Source organism: Bombina bombina, chromosome 1, assembly GCF_027579735.1.
Source record: "Bombina bombina isolate aBomBom1 chromosome 1, aBomBom1.pri, whole genome shotgun sequence".
In the NCBI taxonomy this organism is placed as follows: domain Eukaryota; kingdom Metazoa; phylum Chordata; class Amphibia; order Anura; family Bombinatoridae; genus Bombina; species Bombina bombina.
The window spans coordinates 1,551,408,850-1,551,430,435 of NC_069499.1; the positions used below are offsets into that span (position 1 = coordinate 1,551,408,850).

Here is a 21,586-nt window from a genome sequence, read left to right on the forward strand (position 1 = left end):
ACAACTGTAGAGGGATGCATATAAGCCTAAGAGTCCAGCTGTTTGTAGATCACCTTCTTAAGAGCTGACTACAACAGTGCAACTCTTGGCAGGGCCCTCTACCCATGTGATCCATACAATTGTTTTGTTGTACTCCGCATTTGTTTATAGCGCTGCGGAATCTGTTGGTGCTCTACAAATAACCGATAACAATAATGCAGAAATGACTTTCAAAATAGCCAGACTTACAGGAGAGCAAAATACTGATATCTTAATTACACAACAGTATTAATAAAGCAGCCTATGGCTTATTACTGCCAAGAGCAAGTTTTTGCTTGTTTTGTTTTTTTTTGCCTAGAAAATTTTAAGTAAAATGTGTTTAAATTGCAACTTATACAGCAGTATCAGTTGTGCACTTCATACTGATGCACATTGGCCGATAGGTGCAACAAGCATTTACAGGAGGTTAAAGGGACATAAAACAAATTGGGATAGAGAAAAAATATAATAATATTTACTTGAATTACTTTACATTCAAATTTAACCTGCAGTGCCTCTCCATTAACTCTTTCTTTTGAGTTTCTGAATTGTAAAGCTCTAACTCCCACCACACATATCCTTCTATGGCTGTATCTATATCTATTATTGTTTTGGTAGAATGCATAAGTGCATAGGGATTATCTGCTGGAGCATGCCTAGAAGATGTGAACTCAGTTAAAATATAATGCCTGTGTCTAAACACTGATAAGTGGGGGGTGGAGTAGACTGCTCCAGACAACATGGCTTTTTAACTAATTTTGCACATTTTTGAAAATTATTTTAAAATACTTGCCAGCAATTTTTAAACATTTTTTTTATGGAAACTATTTTTACTTAATTAGCCCTTTTAGGATATGCACATATCTCAACATGTTTTATGCCAACTTAATAAGTCTAAATGTGTGAGAATATATATATATATATTAAAAGCAAAAAATACAATAATAATAAGCTCATTACATTTTATGTCCTTTTAAGCTCCTACAGTATCATGTTAGGCAGCTACATTATTTTAGTCTGCTGCCAATTTCTATATTCACATGAATATATGTAATCATCATTCACCAATAATAAAAAAACTCACTTCAGTCCTACAAATCTCATAGTAAAATCCACCAAACCATGATCACAACACTTAGATCTGTAAGAAATGGTTTAATATGTATAAATTATTATTATCATTTATTTGTATAGCGTCGCAAAGTTCCATATTCATATAGGTTTTGATCATGTATATATTTAAATGTATTTATATGCCAGAAAGGAAGCCAAACAATAGGGGCTTCCTTACCTTAAATATATAAATTGACAGTTGGTCTCTCAATCCTGTATATGACCAGCTGTTAGACAGCAAGGTATATGGCCAGCTGTTAGACAGCAAGGTATATGGACAGCTGTTAGATAGCAAGGTATATGGCCAGCTGTTAGACAACAAGGTGCCAGGAACTCCCTACCCCCAAAGAGACATCCTAAGTTGGTTGGAGGAGGGACTGGCATAACTAGTAATTTTAATATACATATACAGTTGGAACTAGGGATGCACCGAAATGAAAAATCTGGACCGAAACCGATACCGAAAATTCAGGATGCCCCTGGCCGAAAACCGAAACGAAACCGAAATGTTTTTTTTTTCTTTTTTAACTACAGTGTGTGTGTAGCTGAGAGAGCTTGTAGGCGGGAAAGCTCCAACAAATGGGCGTGGTCACTTGTACAGTAGGGCGTGATCTGCAGTGAAACTGGTGGAGCTCTGCAAGGGAGAGTGTGGTTATAGCCAGACAACAATACGAGGTGGACATGTGTTTTGTTTTTGGGTGTAGTTATCTGTGCGATGGGCGTGGCTGCACCTGATCGTCTTTCATCGTATCTCCGCCTAGTTTCTGGTTCGGGTCTCACACTGACCCGTCAGATTATATGTCCGGAGCCCCAAATGGAGTCTGCCTGTCACCTATCACCAGGACCACCGGACTTAGCTACGACCTTACGTGCAAGGTGGTTATAGAAAGTTACTGTGCTTTTTTTGTATACACTGGTGGGTGCTAATTTGTACCAACTGTGTGCGAGCTTGGGGCTTATGCATATATAGTGTGCATGCATATTTACCTCAGGCGAATAGAATGTCTACGCACAAGAGGCTGATGTATGAGCACTGTATATAAGGCTTATACATATTCACTGTGTGTGCTTAGGGCTGTCTGATAATATCAAGTGTTTATAAACATGTTACTTATCCTCCTTTGAATACTGTATTCAGAACTTTGGTTTCCTTCTTAAAAAAAGGGCACTGCTGGTTTCAAATATCATCTCATGGTACTTATGTGTGCGCTCTGTGTACCATGCCAGTGCTGTGCTGCTCACCTTATGCTAAGGATAGACATGTAACTCAATAGAACAGGGGAGGGCTGTGCATTTTTAGCCATTTTGGGTCGAAATTGGAATTGCACATTTTTGGTGCATCACTAATATTATTCTTTATTTAGTTCTGTGTAACAGAATCTGATTTAACCATGTTTTTTTTTTTTTACCAATTATCAAAATAAAGTATAGTCCTAGAAAACTATTATTATATGCAAAACAACAAGTCAAGTAATGAACTCAAAACGGCAGCTCTAGGCTGGCATCAAATTTTAAATATGCTACACAATAATTTTACCGAAAATAAAAGGCAAAAAAAACGAAAACCGAAATAACCAAAAATGCCATTTTCGGCCGAAACTTTCTGCGGCCGAAATTTCGGTGCATCCCTAGTTGGAACTAGTAGTGTACTGGAACTTTGGAGAGGGGCTGCAGTTTTGTACAGTACAGAGAGGAACTTTGAGAGCCCAGCAGTCTGAAGATCCTGAGTGATCCTTGGACCAGAGACCAGTCCTGGAGAAGTCCCTAAATATCAGAGACCCACAAGCAGGAAGTCTTGAAACACTGGCCCATAAGAGAGTTAGACACTGAGATATTTTGCTTTTAGTATAGTGGTACAATTTGTTTTTGGCACTTTGTGTGTGTATGTTGTTTTTCTTCTACAAAACTTATATAACAGTGTTTTAATTTCTATATTTCTGTACACAATATAACATCTTTCTATTTATCACTTTTGTGTATGTCTTGATAGTGTCACCTGTTCCCTAGCGAATGTCTTACATATACTACAGCAGGTTGGGCAAAAAAAAATATAACTTTCTGCTACAATCCAAGGAAGGCCCCTAGGGGGCAGGGCTCATATTGCTTTTTACTACAATCGCAGGAATGCCTCTAGGGGGCAGGGCTCATATTGCTTTCTACTGCAATCCCAGGAATGCCCCTAGTGGGTTGGGCTCATATAACTTTCTACTGCCATCCTACAAATGCCCCTAGAGAAGGGCTTATATCACGTTCTACTGCCATCCCAGGAATGCCTGTAGGGGGCAGGGCTCATAGCTCATATTGCTGGGCAGGGCTTATATCACGTATAAATGCCATCCTAGGAATGCGCCTAGAGAGCTTGGCACATAACACTTTCTACGGTGTATCAAGTGACATTACCTGAATCAATGCAATGAGGGGAGAAACAACAATGGTGATCCCTACGGCGAGCACAGCGGGTAGCTGGTAGCACAAAGACTTGCCAGCTCCTGTTGGCATGCAGACAAACACATCTTTATTACCTGTGTGGGGAAAAAACAGATGGTGAGCATTTACATACACCAGTGACAGAAAACAGACTCTCCCATAGAACAAGCAGCAGAGAATTAATTAAAGGGACATTAGAATATTTTCGGGTATTTTAAAAAGCAGTGCAGGTTTTTGTTTTTACAAAATGGATGGTGATGCTAAAAAAATAAAACAGTATTTTTATGCTTGTGGAGCTTGTAATCCACCAAGCAGAAAGGTGGTAATTTCCTTTAAAGCTTACAACCAACCCGTCAAATGGAATAAGATGTGCACAAACATACATTTCCCCCAGTGTCAAAATAATTATATCACTGGTTATATTGCCAGTTCTATAGTAGACAGCAACACTCTAAAAACGATAAAAACATGGTGTTTACTATCAGCACAGGAACGTTCCGACAGGTAAAAAAGAAAACCCTGTAATAGATTTGAATACAATGTCTTCTAGAAGTGCGCGATTGTGGGCATCTGGATACTGAGACTCTATTGCTCATTGCCTGATAGGATTAAGCGCCTCATAAAAAGTGTATTAATTCCACACAAGAACTTCATTTTTTTTTTCTTTCAAAAAACAAAGGACTCCAATACCGTTATGAACATTGTATTTTAGATAAAACTTAAAAAAAAGTACAATGTCTCTTTAAATAGTGTTATTAATGTAAAGGGACACGGAACCCAAAACTTGTTCTTTCATGATGCAGATAGAGCATACATTTGTAAACAACTTTCCAATTTACTTTTTTTTATCAAATTGGTATCCTTTGTAAAGAGCAGCAACGCATAACTAGGAGCTAGCTGAACACATTGGATAACCCAATGACACGCGGTATATATGTGCAGTCAAAAATCAGCAACTAGCTCCCAGCTCCTGAGCCTACCTAGGTATGCTTTTTAACAAAGAATATCAAAAGAACAAAGCAAATTGGAAAGTAGTTTAACATTTTACGCATCAATCAAATATTTTGTTGCTTCACATCCCTTTAAGTCTTTAAGGACAGATAAATGGGGTTTGTTGGTTTTGAAAATATATGTTGGAAAAAAAGGTTATTATTTATTCAACCATAAACACATCAGACAATGGAGAGCATATAGTTAGCAATTACATTCTAATTCAGCACAGAAGTTCCTGATTATTAGGTTTCAACACTGAAAACACAAATGATTACTTTGGCTATCAGTGGGACATAATAATTTGTAGCCACAAATGAAATCGAATAACAAAGCATAAAATAAATATTTTGAATCTTTCAACCAATGAGCATTTAGCAGGAAGTTACTTCACACAAAACAAAATAAAAGAATAAACATTTAAAACAGAATTTATGCTTACCTGATAAATTACTTTCTCCAACGGTGTGTCCGGTCCACGGCGTCATCCTTACTTGTGGGATATTCTCTTCCCCAACAGGAAATGGCAAAGAGCCCAGCAAAGCTGGTCATATGATCCCTCCTAGGCTCCGCCTACCCCAGTCATTCGACCGACGTACAGGAGGAAATATGCATAGGAGAAACCATATGATACCGTGGTGACTGTAGTTAGAGAAAATAATTCATCAGACCTGATTAAAAAAACCAGGGCGGGCCGTGGACCGGACACACCGTTGGAGAAAGTAATTTATCAGGTAAGCATAAATTCTGTTTTCTCCAACATAGGTGTGTCCGGTCCACGGCGTCATCCTTACTTGTGGGAACCAATACCAAAGCTTTAGGACACGGATGAAGGGAGGGAGCAAATCAGGTCACCTAAATGGAAGGCACCACGGCTTGCAAAACCTTTCTCCCAAAAATAGCCTCTGAAGAAGCAAAAGTATCAAATTTGTAAAATTTGGCAAAAGTGTGCAGTGAAGACCAAGTCGCTGCCTTACATATCTGGTCAACAGAAGCCTCGTTCTTGAAGGCCCATGTGGAAGCCACAGCCCTAGTGGAATGAGCTGTGATTCTTTCAGGAGGCTGCCGTCCGGCAGTCTCATAAGCCAATCGGATAATGCTTTTAAGCCAAAAAGAAAGAGAGGTAGAAGTTGCCTTTTGACCTCTCCTTTTACCAGAATAAACAACAAACAAAGAAGATGTTTGTCTGAAATCTTTAGTGGCCTCTAAATAGAATTTTAGAGCACGGACCACGTCCAAATTGTGTAACAAACGTTCCTTCTTTGAAACTGGATTCGGACACAAAGAAGGTACAACTATCTCCTGGTTAATATTCTTGTTGGAAACAACTATCGGAAGAAAACCAGGCTTAGTACGCAAAACCACCTTATCTGCATGGAACACCAGATAGGGCGGAGAACACTGCAGAGCAGATAACTCAGAAACTCTTCTAGCAGAAGAAATTGCAACCAAAAACAAAACTTTCCAAGATAATAACTTAATATCTACGGAATGTAAGGGTTCAAACGGAACCCCTTGAAGAACTGAAAGAACTAGATTAAGACTCCAGGGAGGAGTCAAAGGTCTGTAAACAGGCTTGATTCTAACCAGAGCCTGAACAAACGCTTGAACGTCTGGCACAGCTGCCAGCCTTTTGTGAAGTAAAACAGATAACGCAGAGATCTGTCCCTTCAGAGAACTTGCAGATAATCCTTTCTCCAAACCTTCTTGTAGAAAGGATAGAATCTTAGGAATTTTTATCTTGTTCCAGGGGAATCCTTTAGATTCACACCAACAGATATATTTTTTCCATATCTTATGGTAAATTTTTCTAGTTACAGGCTTTCTAGCCTGAATCAGAGTATCTATTACAGAATCTGAAAACCCACGCTTTGATAAAATCAAGCGTTCAATCTCCAAGCAGTCAGTTGGAGGGAAACCAGATTCGGATGTTCGAATGGACCTTGAACAAGAAGGTCCTGTCTCAAAGGTAGCTTCCATGGTGGAGCCGATGACATATTCACCAGGTCTGCATACCAAGTCCTGCGTGGCCACGCAGGAGCTATCAAGATCACCGAAGCCCTCTCCTGATTGATCCTGGCTACCAGCCTGGGAATGAGAGGAAACGGTGGGAATACATAAGCTAGGTTGAAGGTCCAAGGTGCTACTAGTGCATCTACTAGAGTCGCCTTGGGATCCCTGGATCTGGACCCGTAACAAGGAACCTTGAAGTTCTGACGATAGGCCATCAGATCCATGTCTGGAATGCCCCATAATCGAGTTATTTGGGCAAAGATTTCCGGATGGAGTTCCCACTCCCCCGGATGGAATGTCTGACGACTCAGAAAATCCGCTTCCCAATTTTCCACTCCTGGGATGTGGATTGCAGACAAGTGGCAGGAGTGATCCTCCGCCCATTGAATTATCTTGGTCACTTCCTCCATCGCCAGGGAACTCCTTGTTCCCCCCTGATGGTTGATATATGCAACTGTCGTCATGTTGTCTGATTGAAACCTTATGAATTTGGCCTTTGCTAGATGAGGCCAAGCTTTGAGAGCATTGAATATCGCTCTCAGTTCCAGAATGTTTATCGGGAGAAGAGATTCTTCCCGAGACCATAGACCCTGAGCTTTCAGGGGTTCCCAGACCGCGCCCCAGCCCACCAGACTGGCGTCGGTCGTGACAATGACCCACTCTGGTCTGCGGAAGCTCATTCCCTGTGACAGGTTGTCCAGGATCAGCCACCAACGGAGTGAATCTCTGGTCCTTTGATCTACTTGAATCGTCGGAGACAAGTCTGTGTAATCCCCATTCCACTGTCTGAGCATGCACAGTTGTAATGGTCTTAGATGAATTCTTGCAAAAGGAACTATGTCCATTGCTGCAACCATCAATCCTATTACTTCCATGCACTGCGCTATGGAAGGACGAAGAACAGAATGAAGTACTTGACAAGAACTTAGAAGTTTTGATTTTCTGACCTCTGTCAGAAAAATCTTCATTTCTAAGGAGTCTATTATTGTTCCCAAGAAGGGAACTCTTGTTGACGGGGAAAGAGAACTTTTTTCTATGTTCACTTTCCATCCGTGAGATCTGAGAAAGGCTAGGACGATGTCCGTATGAGCCTTTGCTTTTGACAGAGACGACGCTTGAATCAGGATGTCGTCCAAGTACGGTACTACTGCAATGCCCCTTGGTCTTAGAACCGCTAGAAGGGACCCTAGTACCTTTGTGAAAATTCTCGGAGCAGTGGCTAATCCGAATGGAAGTGCCACAAACTGGTAATGCTTGTCCAGAAAAGCGAACCTTAGGAACTGATGATGTTCCTTGTGGATAGGAATATGTAGGTACGCATCCTTTAAATCCACCGTGGTCATAAATTGACCTTCCTGGATGGTAGGAAGGATCGTTCGAATGGTTTCCATTTTGAACGATGGAACCCTGAGAAATTTGTTTAGGATCTTGAGATCTAAAATTGGTCTGAATGTTCCCTCTTTTTTGGGAACTATGAACAGGTTGGAATAAAACCCCATCCCTTGTTCTCCTATTGGAACTGGATGAATTACTCCCATCTTTTACAGGTCTTCTACACAATGTAAGAATGCCTGTCTTTTTATTTGGTTTGAAGATAATTGAGACCTGTGGAACCTTCCCCTTGGGAGTAGTTCCTTGAATTCCAGGAGATAACCTTGAGAAACTATTTCTAGTGCCCAAGAATCCTGAACATCTCTTGCCCAGGCCTGAGCAAAGAGAGAAAGTCTGCCCCCCACCAGATCCGGACCCGGATCGGGGGCCATCCCTTCATGCTGTTTTGGTAGCAGTGGCAGGCTTCTTGGCCTGCTTACCCTTGTTCCAGCCTTGCATCGGTCTCCAGGCTGGTTTGGGTTGAGAAGTATTACCCTCTTGCTTAGAGGATGTAGAAGTAGAGGCTGGTCCGTTTCTGCGAAAGGGACGAAAATTAGGCTTATTTCTAGCCTTAAAAGACCTATCCTGAGGAAGGGCGTGGCCCTTTCCCCCGGTGATGTCTGAAATAATCTCTTTCAAATCAGGACCAAACAGTGTTTTGCCCTTGAAAGGGATGTTAAGCAATTTTGTCTTGGAAGACACATCCGCTGACCAAGACTTTAGCCAAAGCGCTCTGTGCGCCACGATAGCAAACCCTGAATTTTTCGCCGCTAATCTAGCTAATTGCAAAGCGGCATCTAGAATAAAAGAGTTAGCCAATTTAAGTGCTTGAACTCTGTCCATAACCTCCTCATACGAAGATTCTTTATTGAGCGACTTTTCTAGTTCTTCGAACCAGAAACACGCTGCCGTAGTGACAGGAACAGTGCATGAAATCGGTTGTAGAAGGTAACCTTGCTGAACAAACATCTTTTTAAGCAAACCCTCTAATTTTTTATCCATATGATCTTTGAAAGCACAACTATCTTCTATGGGAATAGTAGTGCGTTTGTTTAGAGTAGAGACCGCCCCCTCGACCTTAGGGACTGTCTGCCATAAGTCCTTTCTGGGGTCGACTATAGGAAATAATTTCTTAAATATAGGGGGAGGAACAAAAGGTATGCCGGGCCTTTCCCATTCCTTATTTACTATGTCCGCCACCCGCTTGGGTATAGGAAAAACATCGGGGGGCACCGGAACCTCTAGGAACTTGTCCATCTTACATAATTTCTCTGGAATGACCAAATTGTCACAATCATCCAGAGTAGATAATACCTCCTTAAGCAGTGCGCGGAGATGTTCTAATTTAAATTTAAATGTTACAACATCAGGTTCAGCTTGTTGAGAAATTTTTCCTGAATCTGAAATTTCTCCCTCAGACAAAACCTCCCTCCTGGCCCCTTCAGATTGGTATGAGGGCATGTCAGAAACGTTATCATCAGCGTCCTCTTGCTCTTCAGTGTTTAAAACAGAGCAATCGAAGCTTTCTCTGATAAGTAGGCATTTTAGATAAAATATTTGCAATAGAATTATCCATAACAGCCGTTAATTGTTGCATGGTAATAAGTATTGGCGCACTAGATGTACTAGGGGCCTCTTGTGTGGGCAAAACTGGTGTAGACACAGAAGGGGATGATGCAGTACCATGCTTACTCCCCTCATCTGAAGAATCATCTTGGGCACTATTATTATCTGTGGCATTGTCCCTACTTTGTTTGGACACTATGTCACAATTATCACATATATTTAAATGGGGAGACACATTGGCTTTCATACATATAGAACATCGCTTATCTGATGGTTCAGACATGTTAAACAGGCTTAAACTTGTCAACAAAGCACAAAAAACGTTTTAAAATAAAACCGTTACTGTCACTTTAAATTTTAAACAGAACACACTTTATTACTGAATATGCGAAAAAGCATGAAGCAATTGTTCAAAATTCACCAAAATTTCACCACAGTGTCTTAAAGCCTTAAAAGTATTGCACACCAAATTTGAAAGCTTTAACCCTTAAAATAACGGAACCGGAGCCGTTTTTACATTTAACCCCTATACAGTCCCAGGTATCTGCTTTGCTGAGACCCAAACAAGCCCAGAGGGGAATACGATACCAAATGACGCCTTCTATAAGCTTTTTCAGTGGTTCTTAGCTCCTCACACATGCATCTGCATGCCTTGCTTTCCAAAAACAACTGCGCATTAGTGGCGCGAAAATGAGGCTCTGCCTATGACTAGAGAAGGCTGCATTAGGCTCCAAAAAAGGAGCGTAGAGCATTTTTAACGCAGCTTCAACTCTCGATACCAGAGTTGCTTACGGACGCGGCCAGCCTCAAAAACGTGCTCGTGCACGATTCTCCCATAGGAAACAATGGGGCTGTTTGAGCTGAAAAAAAACCTAACACCTGCAAAAAAGCCGCGTTCAGCTCCTAACGCAGCCCCATTGTTTGCTATGCGGTAACCCTTCCTACGTCTGCACTTAACACTCTAACATGTACCCCGAGTCTAAACACCCCTAACCTTACACTTATTAACCCCTAATCTGCCGCCCCCGCTATCGCTGACCCCTGCATATTATTTTTAACCCCTAATCTGCCGCTCCGTAAACCGCCGCTACTTACATTATCCCTATGTACCCCTAATCTGGTTCCCTAACATCGCCGACCCCTATATTATATTTATTAACCCCTAATCTGCCCCCCACAACGTCGCCTCCACCTACCTACAATAATTAACCCCTAATCTGCCGACCGGACCTGAGCGCTACTATAATAAAGTTATTAACCCCTGATCCGCCTCACTAACCCTATATTAAATAGTATTAACCCCTAATCTGCCCTCCCTAACATCGCCGACACCTAACTTCAATTATTAACCCCTAATCTGCCGACCGGAGCTCACCGCTATTCTAATAAATGGATTAACCCCTAAAGCTAAATCTAACCCTAACACTAACACCCCCCTAAGTTAAATATAATTTAAATCTAACGAAATAAATTAACTCTTATTAAATAAATTATTCCTATTTAAAGCTAAATACTTACCTGTAAAATAAATCCTAATATAGCTACAATATAAATTATAATTATATTGTAGCTATTTTAGGATTAATATTTATTTTACAGGTAACTTTGTATTTATTTTAACCAGGTACAATAGCTATTAAATAGTTAAGAACTATTTAATAGCTAAAATAGTTAAAATAATTACAAATTTACCTGTAAAAGAAATCCTAACCTAAGTTACAATTAAAACTAACACTATACTATCAATAAATTAATTAAATAAAATACCTACAATTACCTACAATTAACCTAACACTATACTATCAATAAATTAAATACAATTCCTACAAATAAATACAAATAAATAAACTTGCTACAGTACAAAAAATAAAAAAGAACTAAGTTACAAAAAATAAAAAAATATCTACAAACATAAGAAAAATATTACAACAATTTTAAACTAATTACACCTACTCTAAGACCCCTAATAAAATAACGTCATCCAAGATGGCGTCCCTCGAATTCCGATTGGCTGATAGGATTCTATCAGCCAATCGGAATTAAGGTAGGAATATTCTGATTGGCTGATGGAATCAGCCAATCAGAATCAAGTTCAATCCGATTGGCTGATCCAATCAGCCAATCAGATTGAGCTCGCATTCTATTGGCTGATCGGAACAGCCAATAGAATGCGAGCTCAATCTGATTGGCTGATTGGATCAGCCAATCGGATTGAACTTGATTCTGATTGGCTGATTCCATCAGCCAATCAGAATATTCCTACCTTAATTCCGATTGGCTGATAGAATCCTATCAGCCAATCGGAAGTCGAGGGACGCCATCTTGGATGACGTCCCTTAAAGGAACCGTCATTCTGCAGTTGGACGTCGCCGGAAGAAGATGGGTCCGCGGTGGAGGTCTTCAGGATGGAGCCGGTCGTCATCGGATGAAGATAGAAGATGCCGCTTGGATCAAGATGGTTGCCGGTCCGGATCGCCTCTTCTTCCCGGATAGGATGAAGACTTTGGAGCCTCTTCTGGACCTCTTCAGGCACCAGATGATGGATCGCCAACCCCCGCTTGGGTTGGATGAAGATTTTGGAGCCAGGACGGATCGGTGATACCTGGTGAGGTGAAGACAAGGTAGGATGATCTTCAGGGGCTTAGTGTTAGGTTTATTTAAGGGGGGTTTGGGTTAGATTAGGGGTATGTGGGTGGTGGGTTGTAATGTTGGGGGGGGTATTGTATGTTTTTTTTTTACAGGCAAAAGAGCTGAACTTCTTGGGGCATGCCCCGCAAAGGGCCCTGTTCAGGGCTGGTAAGGTAAAAGAGCTTTTAACTTTAGTAATTTAGAATAGGGTAGGGCATTTTTTATTTTGGGGGGCTTTGTTGTTTTATTAGGGGGCTTAGAGTAGGCGTAATTAGTTTAAATTGTTGTAATATTTTTCTTATGTTTGTAGATATTTTTTTATTTTTTGTAACTTAGTTCTTTTTTATTTTTTGTACTTTAGCAAGTTTATTTATTTGTATTTATTGGTAGGAATTGTATTTAATTAATTTATTGATAGTGTAGTGTTAGGTTAATTGTAGGTAGTTTATTTAATTAATTTATTGATAGTGTAGTGTTAGGTTAATTGTAGGTAATTGTAGGTATTTTATTTAATTAATGTATTGATAGTATAGTGTTAGTTTTAATTGTAACTTAGGTTAGGATTTCTTTTACAGGTAAATTTGTAATTATTTTAACTATTTTAGCTATTAAATAGTTCTTAACTATTTAATAGCTATTGTACCTGGTTAAAATAAATACAAAGTTACCTGTAAAATAAATATTAATCCTAAAATAGCTACAATATAATTAAAATTTATATTGTAGCTATATTAGGATTTATTTTACAGGTAAGTATTTAGGTTTAAATAGGAATAATTTATTTAATAAGAGTTAATTAATTTCGTTAGATTTAAATTATATTTAATTTAGGGGGGTGTTAGTGTTAGGGTTAGACTTAGCTTTAGGGGTTAATCCATTTATTAGAATAGCGGTGAGCTCCGGTCGGCAGATTAGGGGTTAATAATTGAAGTTAGGTGTCGGCGATGTTAGGGAGGGCAGATTAGGGGTTAATACTATTTATTATAGGGTTAGTGAGGCGGATTAGGGGTTAATAACTTTATTATAGTAGCGCTCAGGTCCGCTCGGCAGATTAGGGGTTAATAAGTGTAGGCAGGTGGAGGCGACGTTGTGGGGGGCAGATTAGGGGTTAATAAATATAATATAGGGGTCTGCGGTGTTAGGGGCAGCAGATTATGGGTACATAAGGATAACGTAGGTGGCGGCGCTTTGCGGTCGGCAGATTAGGGGTTAATAAATTTAGGCAGGTGGAGGCGACTTTGTGGGGGGCAGATTAGGGGTTAATAAATATAATATACGGGTCGGCGGTGTTAGGGGCAGCAGATTAGGGGTACATAAGGATAACGTAGGTGGCGGCGCTTTGCGGTCGGCAGATTAGGGGTTAATAAGTGTAGGCAGGTGGATGCGACGTTGTGGGGGGCAGATTAGTGGTTAATAAATATAATATAGGAGTCGGCGGTGTTAGGGGTAGCAGATTAGGGGTACATAAGGATAACGTAGGTGGCGGTCGGCAGATTAGGGGTTAAAAAAAATTATTCGAGTGTCGGCAATGTGGGGGGACCTCGGTTTAGGGGTACATAGGTAGTTTATGGGTGTTAGTGTACTTTAGAGTACAGTAGTTAAGAGCTTTATAAACCGGCGTTAGCCCAGAAAGCTCTTAACTACTGACTTTTTTCCTGCGGCTGGAGTTTTGTCGTTAGATGTCTAACGCTCACTTCAGACACGACTCTAAATACCGGAGTTAGAAAGATCCCATTGAAAAGATAGGATACGCAATTGACGTAAGGGGATCTGCGGTATGGAAAAGTCGCGGCTGAAAAGTGAGCGTTAGACCCTATTTTGAGTGACTCCAAATACCGGCGGTAGCCTAAAACCAGCGTTAGGAGCCTCTAACGCTGGTTTTCACGGCTAACGCCAAACTCTAAATCTAGGCCCAAATGTGGAAAATATGAGTTCCAGACTCGTGATAACAAATCAGTGCCAAAAGCTATCCTAATTGAACAATACCGGTATGTTCTTTTTATAAAAATAAAAAATAGATGATTAAACCAAAACGTGTATCAAAAATTTTGACAAATAGCGATGTTAAAAAGTGTAAATGCTAAACAACAGTGCTAACCTAAAAATGACATATGAATCTTGTCACCAAATAACTGTGTGAAATAAAGTATTAAAAGGTTCCCTCCACCGCTGACTCAGCGGTTACAATCGTATCAGCAAATATCCATTCTAATTAAAACATAAATAACATAATAATATACACTAACATCAATATCCTAAAAAAATATATAAAGTCAAATAAAAGTTCTGATTTCCAATTTCCCTCGATAGGGTCCAAGGTTAGCTAATAGTCCTGAGGGTTGGTGGTGATCCAATATCCTAATCTGCTAAAACCAAGACCTGGAAAAAAGAGAAAAAAAGAAAGAAAAAAGAGAAAAAAGTGCACTAAACAAACAGCCTATGGGGTGTAGAATATTGGTAAACAAACTTACCCCAATAAGCTATATCCTGGGAGTATAACAAGCCTCACAAATCGTTTATCAATCATCCGTCGACGCGTTTCGGCCCTTTAGAGGGCCTTTTTCAAGACATCATATGGTGTATGGTGTAGAATCGAGTGTATAGGTTTTTATATTGTATTGGTATTTTGTAATTCTTGTGATTTTATTTAGCAATATAGCAATATACTTTTTAGAACAGTAATTGGTTGGTATGTCTGAATTTTAATAAATGATCATTTTACACTAACTGATTGTAAGGTCCTATTCCAAAGAATTATTCTTCGGTTGGTCTATCTGATACCAACCTGATTATATTATTATTATTAGTCCTGTGATATACCTAAGCCTCTTTTTGGCGCTCCTATATATTCCGTACTGTTCAGTTAGAAACCAGTAGTGCATTGCTGCTCCTTCAACAAATGATACCAAGAGAACTAAGCAAATTAGATAATAGAAGTGAATTGGAAAGTTGTTTACAATTGTATGTTCTACCTAAATCATGAAAGAAAATTTGCGGGTTTCATGTCCCTTTAGGGCATTGTTTCTCAACCACGGTCCTCAGGTACCCCCAACAGTCAAGGTTTTCATTATAGCTGAATCAGTGCACAGGTGAAATAATCAGCTGATGGGTGAGAGCAGGTTAGTAACCATGGTAACCGATCAGCTGATTACCTCACCTGCGCACTGTTTCAGCTATAATGAAAACCTGGCCTGCTGGGGGTACTTGAGGACTGCGGTTGAGAAACACTGCTTTAGGGGTTTCTTGTTTTATGGGCTTAACCATATTGCCACTTTAATTGCCGCTTTAAGGCTGTACTCCAACTCCACATAGCGGTTAAGGTTTGTCAGTGCTTATGAGAAGAATTTTACAGGAGCGTAAGCTGTTAACTAGTATACTAGCACACCACCGGCTTTTTACAGCACAACGCTGGGGTTAAGTTTACTAAAGGATTTTCTCGCCATGTCTGTAGTTTGCTCGCTCTTTTCCGAAGTGCTGCCGGCGGCCATATTCATCATCAGACGCACTGCTAGCTGCTGTGCACTGGAGGACGTAAGATCACCCTACACTACAAGCTAAGGGGGTTTAAGGGCTCATTACTTACATGCTGTAGAGCCCCATTATGGAGCAGTATACTCGCTATCATTCTGTAATTGTGTATCTGCTTATTACTTCATTGGGTACTCACTTGAAGTATTTAGTGAACACTACTAGTGCACATATACTGCTTTTGTTTTGTGGCATAACTCATACACTATTGTGTCAACACGCTGTGATCTATTGTTTCACTGCACATGCTGTGTTTTAGGACTTTAATTAATCTGTTTAAAGGGACAGTCAACACCAAAAATGTTATTGTTTAAAAAGATAATCCTTTTATTTACCATTCCCCAGTTTTGCACAACCAACAGTTACATAAATACACTTTTTACCTCTATGATTACCTTGTATCTAAGCCTCTGCAAACTGCCTCCTTATATCAGATCTTTTGACAGACTTGCATTTCAGGCAATTAGTCTTAAATAACTCCACTGGAGTGAGCACAATGTTGTCTATATGGCACACATGAACAAACAGTACATGTTTTAGCTATTCACAGCAAGACTGCGAGATAAGAGGACTGCAGAGTCTTATAAAACCAGCCTATAAGCCTACCTAAGTTTAACTTAACAAAAAATACCAAGAGAAAAAAACTAATTTAATGATAAAAGTAAATTGGAAAGTTGTTTAAAATTACACACCCTATCTGAATCATGAAAGTTTAATTTGGGCTTTATGGTGTGTGTTTTTCAGGTCTTTATAATAGTACAGACTGGGACTGTCTCTGCTGGATCAGACACATTAGAGGGAAGGTCCAAAGCTACAAATAAACGCATGCTTTGCAAATAGCTTACCATATGTCCTCCTGCTCAGATTTGCAATACTTGTCTGACTTCTGTTTTACAGTCTCAAATGTCGTCAACTGCCAATGTTTTCCCAGTTTGTCCGTGTATACTTTTCCCAGATTTTAAGACTCACCTAAAGTCAGCTATTTCTAACAGTTAGTAATGGCTTCTGACGGTTTCTATAGCGAATGGTTAGTAAGGAAACATTTTCTGAAACAACCATACAGTATATACATCTAATTCCTTCTTCCATTAGTGTATGTTCGTTATTCCGCCCATTCTCTCACCATTTTTTACCTTTATAGGGTATGTTTAAAGGGTTTATGACCTAACGCATGTTTTAATAATTTAAAGGGACAGGTTAGTCAAAATTAAACATTCATAATTCCAAAAGGGCATGCAATTTTAAACAACTTTCCAATTTACTTTTATCATCAAACTTGCTTTGCTCTTTTGGTATTTTTTATTGAAAGCTAAACCTAGGTAGCCTATATGCTAATGTCTAAGCCATGAAACTGCCTCTTTTCTCAGTGCATTTTGACAGTTTTTGACAGTTGAGCACTGCTAGTTGATGTGTGTCATATAGATAACATTGTGCTCACTCCCATGGAGTTATTTAAGAGTCAGCAACGATTGTCTTAAATGCAAGTCTGTCAAAAGGGGTCGTCTGCAGAGGCTTAGAAACAAGGTAAAAAGTATATTAATATAACAGTGCTGGTTATGCAAAACTGGGGAATAAATAATAAAGGGATTAACTATATTTTTAAACAATAACAATTCTGGAGTAGACTGCCCCTTTAAGTTTTCTGCTGGAAGCAGGTGAGATGTTCTGCAGCACTAGTCCCTTCAGAGGGCAGATGCATAGGTTTTGGGTTTCTATAACAATTACACGTGTACTTTGAAATTGATTCCCGTCTGCCATCCAGCTCTCATTTGCAGTACTAAATAGCATAGTTGCAAGGGGTTTTCCTACTGCTATATGTTTGTTTTCCCTCCATCAGTTTATATTACTCAAATTTTGAGGAATATGTTTTAGTTCTCTATATCTGAGGTTTAGATTGCTATGCCTGCTGCTTGTAAAAACAAAACGCATAGGCAGTTCTCTCTGCCAAGCCAATTTTACTTGACTACAATTCCTGGCGGAATGTGCGTTGGTTTATCCTCTGAGGAGGAATTTTTTTAACCTTTATTCTTGGCTCTTAAGTTCCTTATTGAGAGTAATGTTAGTAACCTGAATGTTTTCACTATCCTAAGCCTGTTACAGATAGGCGGTTCAACTACATGCTGTATGTGTGGGGAAGTTCTCCCAGTTCCTGCAGTAATAATGAAAACTTTTCCCAGGACACGGTTAGACTGTAGTTTTGTTATACATCCTCACAAGTTGAATGTTTATTTCAGACTCCTTATATTACTTTGAAATTTTGGATATCCATCCCAAACAATTCCATCCTAAAACAATTCTTATTCTGTCCTATACCAGTATTGGTAGCAGAGATCCTTTCAAGCAATGGGACAAGCATGTAGTTGTGTTAGCTCCTTCTTTTAAATTTTAAAGATTGTTACCTGTTCCAGGTATGAATTTGAAATGTGTGGAAACCATTCCTAAGGTGGACAGAGCTATATCTATCTATCTTGGCTAGAGGAAGCTGGGGGTTTCTTCAGAAGGTCATCATTAGAGGAAGCCTGTTGTTTGAACCAGCTGGGCAGATAACTTGGGTTACAGGAGCATCTTCTATTTGGTATGATTCTTTATCAAAATTAGTTTCAGAGGAATCATTTTTTAGAGGATATTCATGACTGTATTCGTTGTTTGCGGTTACCACAATCCTTTAATTGTGTAGCGATTACTCAGGTTAATCATATTAATGTAAAAAATAATAATAATGGTCCACTGACATAGTGTCAAGTTCGAGACATTTATCTTTAAGCATTAGGGGTAAGCTCTGGTTGGACTCAGTGGGTTAAGCCTTTTTTTTGTAAGGCTTGGTCTCAGTCTGTTCAGGTTCCTGGGGAAATAGCAAAAGTTTTCTCAGGTGTACAGAACAGACCTCCCCGATAGAGGGTTTGGTTTCTGTCTCACGTCTTAAATAGACTAGAGAAATGAGTGGCATTCCTACAGTGTATTCAGGATTTAGAAGACATTGGAGTCATTGTTCCTATTCCTGTGTCAGAATGCAGGAGGGGATTCTATTCCACTCTATTCTTAGTACTACAGAAGGAGGGAACATTCAAAGTCATTCAAAATTAGAAATCTTTACTTTAATTTTCAGAACCAATCCCAGGTGTCTGTAACTCAGTGCATGGAGGTTGTGGGTCTAATTGGGACAACATCAGATGCCATTCCGTTTGTAGGTCTCGTCCAGATGCCCAGTGTATGGAGGTTGTGGGTCTGATGGTTGCAGCACTACAGCTTTGCATGCTACATCAGTGGAATGGAGATCACACCAACCTGTCACAGATAATTCAGTTGGATCCGGTAGTCAGACAGTCTCTTTCTTGGTGAACATTCCCCTTCTGGTGTCTCAAGGGATGGTTTTTCTGTGTCTGTCATGGGAAATAATTACAAAAGAAACAATGGGAAAAGCTCCTCTGTAGTAAAAAATCCAAATTTAATTGTGATACAGGATCATGTATTTATGTCTGATCCTGTATCACAATAAAATTTGGATTTTTTACTACGAGGAGCTTTTCCCATTGTTTCTTTGGATATATGTTTCTGAGTGTGGCAGTCACTCTGAGAATTGCCCTCTTTGGATTCCTTTTGTGTGCTGGACTTCTCTATTATTATGGGAAATAATTACCACAGACGCTATTATGTCAGGTTGGGGAGTGGTCTGAGCCCTTGAAGATCTCAGGGAGTTTGGTCACCTCAGGATGCGACGCTACCAATAAATGTCTTGCGATTTTCAGAGTTTTTCAAGCTTAGCTTCTTCTCAAATTGGTTCCTTTAAATTTGCTTTGAGTCAAACATCATCACGGCAGTAACCTATATCAAATATCAGGGTTATACCCGCAATGCTCTGGCGATGAAAGAGGTTTCACATATCCTGAATTGGGCTGAAGCCCATCAGTGTTCCATTTCAGCAATTCACATTCCTGGGGTCCACAACTAGCAAGTGGACTGAGGAGTCGTGCTTTACATTCCGGGGAATGGTCCCTCAATCAGAAGATTTTCTACCAGTTGGTGCATTGCTGGGGTCTTCCAGAGATAGGTTTAATAGCGTCTCATTTGAACCACAACATCCCCAGATACGTGTCGAGGTCGAGAGATCCTCAAGTGGCATAGGCGCAATAGCATTTACTTGGTCATATCAGCTAGTCTATCTTTTTCCTCGAATTGTACATCTGCCAAGGGTAATTGTTTGGATCAAGCAGGAACTAATTTCTACGTTGTTAATAGCTCCTGCTTGGTTTCGGAGGACGTGGTATGCAGATCTCATCCAGATGACCAGTGCTCCTCTGTGGCATCTTCCTCAGTTGCCAAATCGACTTTCTCAAAGACGTTTTTCAGACTCACAGAGACCTTGATTCAGGATCGTAAGCCTGTCACTAGGAATATTTACCACAAGGTGTGTAAAGTATATCTGTCTTAGTGTTCAGATCAGGGATTTGCATGGCATTCTATTAGAATACCTTTAATTTTACAATTCCTTCAGGATGGCTTAGACAAGGACTTATCGGCCAGCACTCTACAGGGTCATATTTCAGCTCTTTAAATTTTATTGCATTGTAAATTTGCTTGTCATCCTAATATTTAGGGGTTCATTTAGACTTTAGTTAGAATGAGACCTGTGATCAAACCACTTCTCCTCCCTAGAGTTTGAATCTGTTTTAAAGGTTTGCCAATATCCGCCTTTTGAACCTATGCACAAACTAGATATTCAATTTTTATCTTGGAAAGTTTTATTTTTGCTAGTTATATGCCCAGTGAGGAGAGTATATGAATTGTCAGCTCTCTCTTGTGACCCACCTAGTCCGGTTTTCTACCTAAGGTATCTTCTCATGAGAACATTAATCAGAAAATTGTAGTGCCCTCTTTATGTCTCAATACGAAATCTTCAAAGAAGAGATTACTGCATAATCTGAATGTGGTAAAGACACTAAAATTCTTTTTGCAGGCTACTAAGGATTTCTAGCTCGTTTGTCCAGTTCTCAGGTAAACGTAGGGGTCAGAAGACTTCCTGATTAAAGGGTTGATTCACAGGGCTTACTTGAAAGAGGTACAATCTTCACCTTCATAGATTGCAGCTCATTCAACTTGTTCTGTTTCTAAATCTTTGGCTTTTAAGAGTGAGGCTTCTGTACAACAAATCGCAAGGCTACAACTTGATTATCTTTGCATACTTTTTACAAACTGTTATCTTTTTAAGCAGAGGACGTTTTTGAAAGGAAGGTCCTTCTGGCCATAGTTCCTGGTAAATAGGTGCATGTCTTTCCTTTTTTTCTCACCCATTCTCGTTTGTGGACTCATAGAAACATAGATATTGACGGCAGATAAGAGCCATAGGCCCAGCAAGTCTGCCCGATATTACCTAACAGTATAAACTTATCTAGTTTGTACGATAGCCTTATGATTGTCCCAGCCGGCATTTTTAAAGTCCCCCACAGTGTTTGTCATTACAACCTCTTGAGGAAGTTTATTCCATAAATCAATCCCTCTTTCAGTAAAGAAGTGCTTCCTCAAATTACTCCTGAATCTACTACTTTGGTAAAAGTTCCAACAAGTAAGGAATTGTGGACTCTCACCACCTTAAGAAAGAAAAACATAATTTATTCTTACCTGATAAATTCCTTTCTTTCTTGGTGGTGAGAGTCCATGAACCAGCCCATATTTTATAGTTGGCAGCAGTTCTAGTTGGCACCTCTTTACCCTACTATCTTTCTTACTTCTTCCTCCAATCCTTGGCTATAGGTACTACTGGGATGGAAAGGGAAGTAGGAGCGATATTTAAAGCTCTGGTGTAGGGTGTCTTTGCCTCTTCCTGATAGCCAGGAGATGAATTACCACAAGTAAGGAATCATGGACTCTCACCACCAAGAAGGAAAGGAAATAATCAGATAAGAATAAATTATGTTTTAGTGCTTTTTTAGTGCTC

At 39.7% G+C, this 21,586-nt stretch overlaps 1 protein-coding gene across 1 annotated transcript in view; it reads right to left on the bottom strand.

Annotated features, from left to right (window-relative positions):
• RECQL5 (RecQ like helicase 5) overlaps positions 1 to 21,586 on the bottom strand; it is a 273,753-nt gene that overhangs the window by 207,406 nt on the left and 44,761 nt on the right. Inside the window, exon 3 of the mRNA XM_053709050.1 lies at positions 3,532 to 3,653. Within this exon, the coding sequence (XP_053565025.1) occupies positions 3,532 to 3,653 (122 nt within the window). The remainder of the gene's footprint in view (positions 1 to 3,531; positions 3,654 to 21,586) is intronic.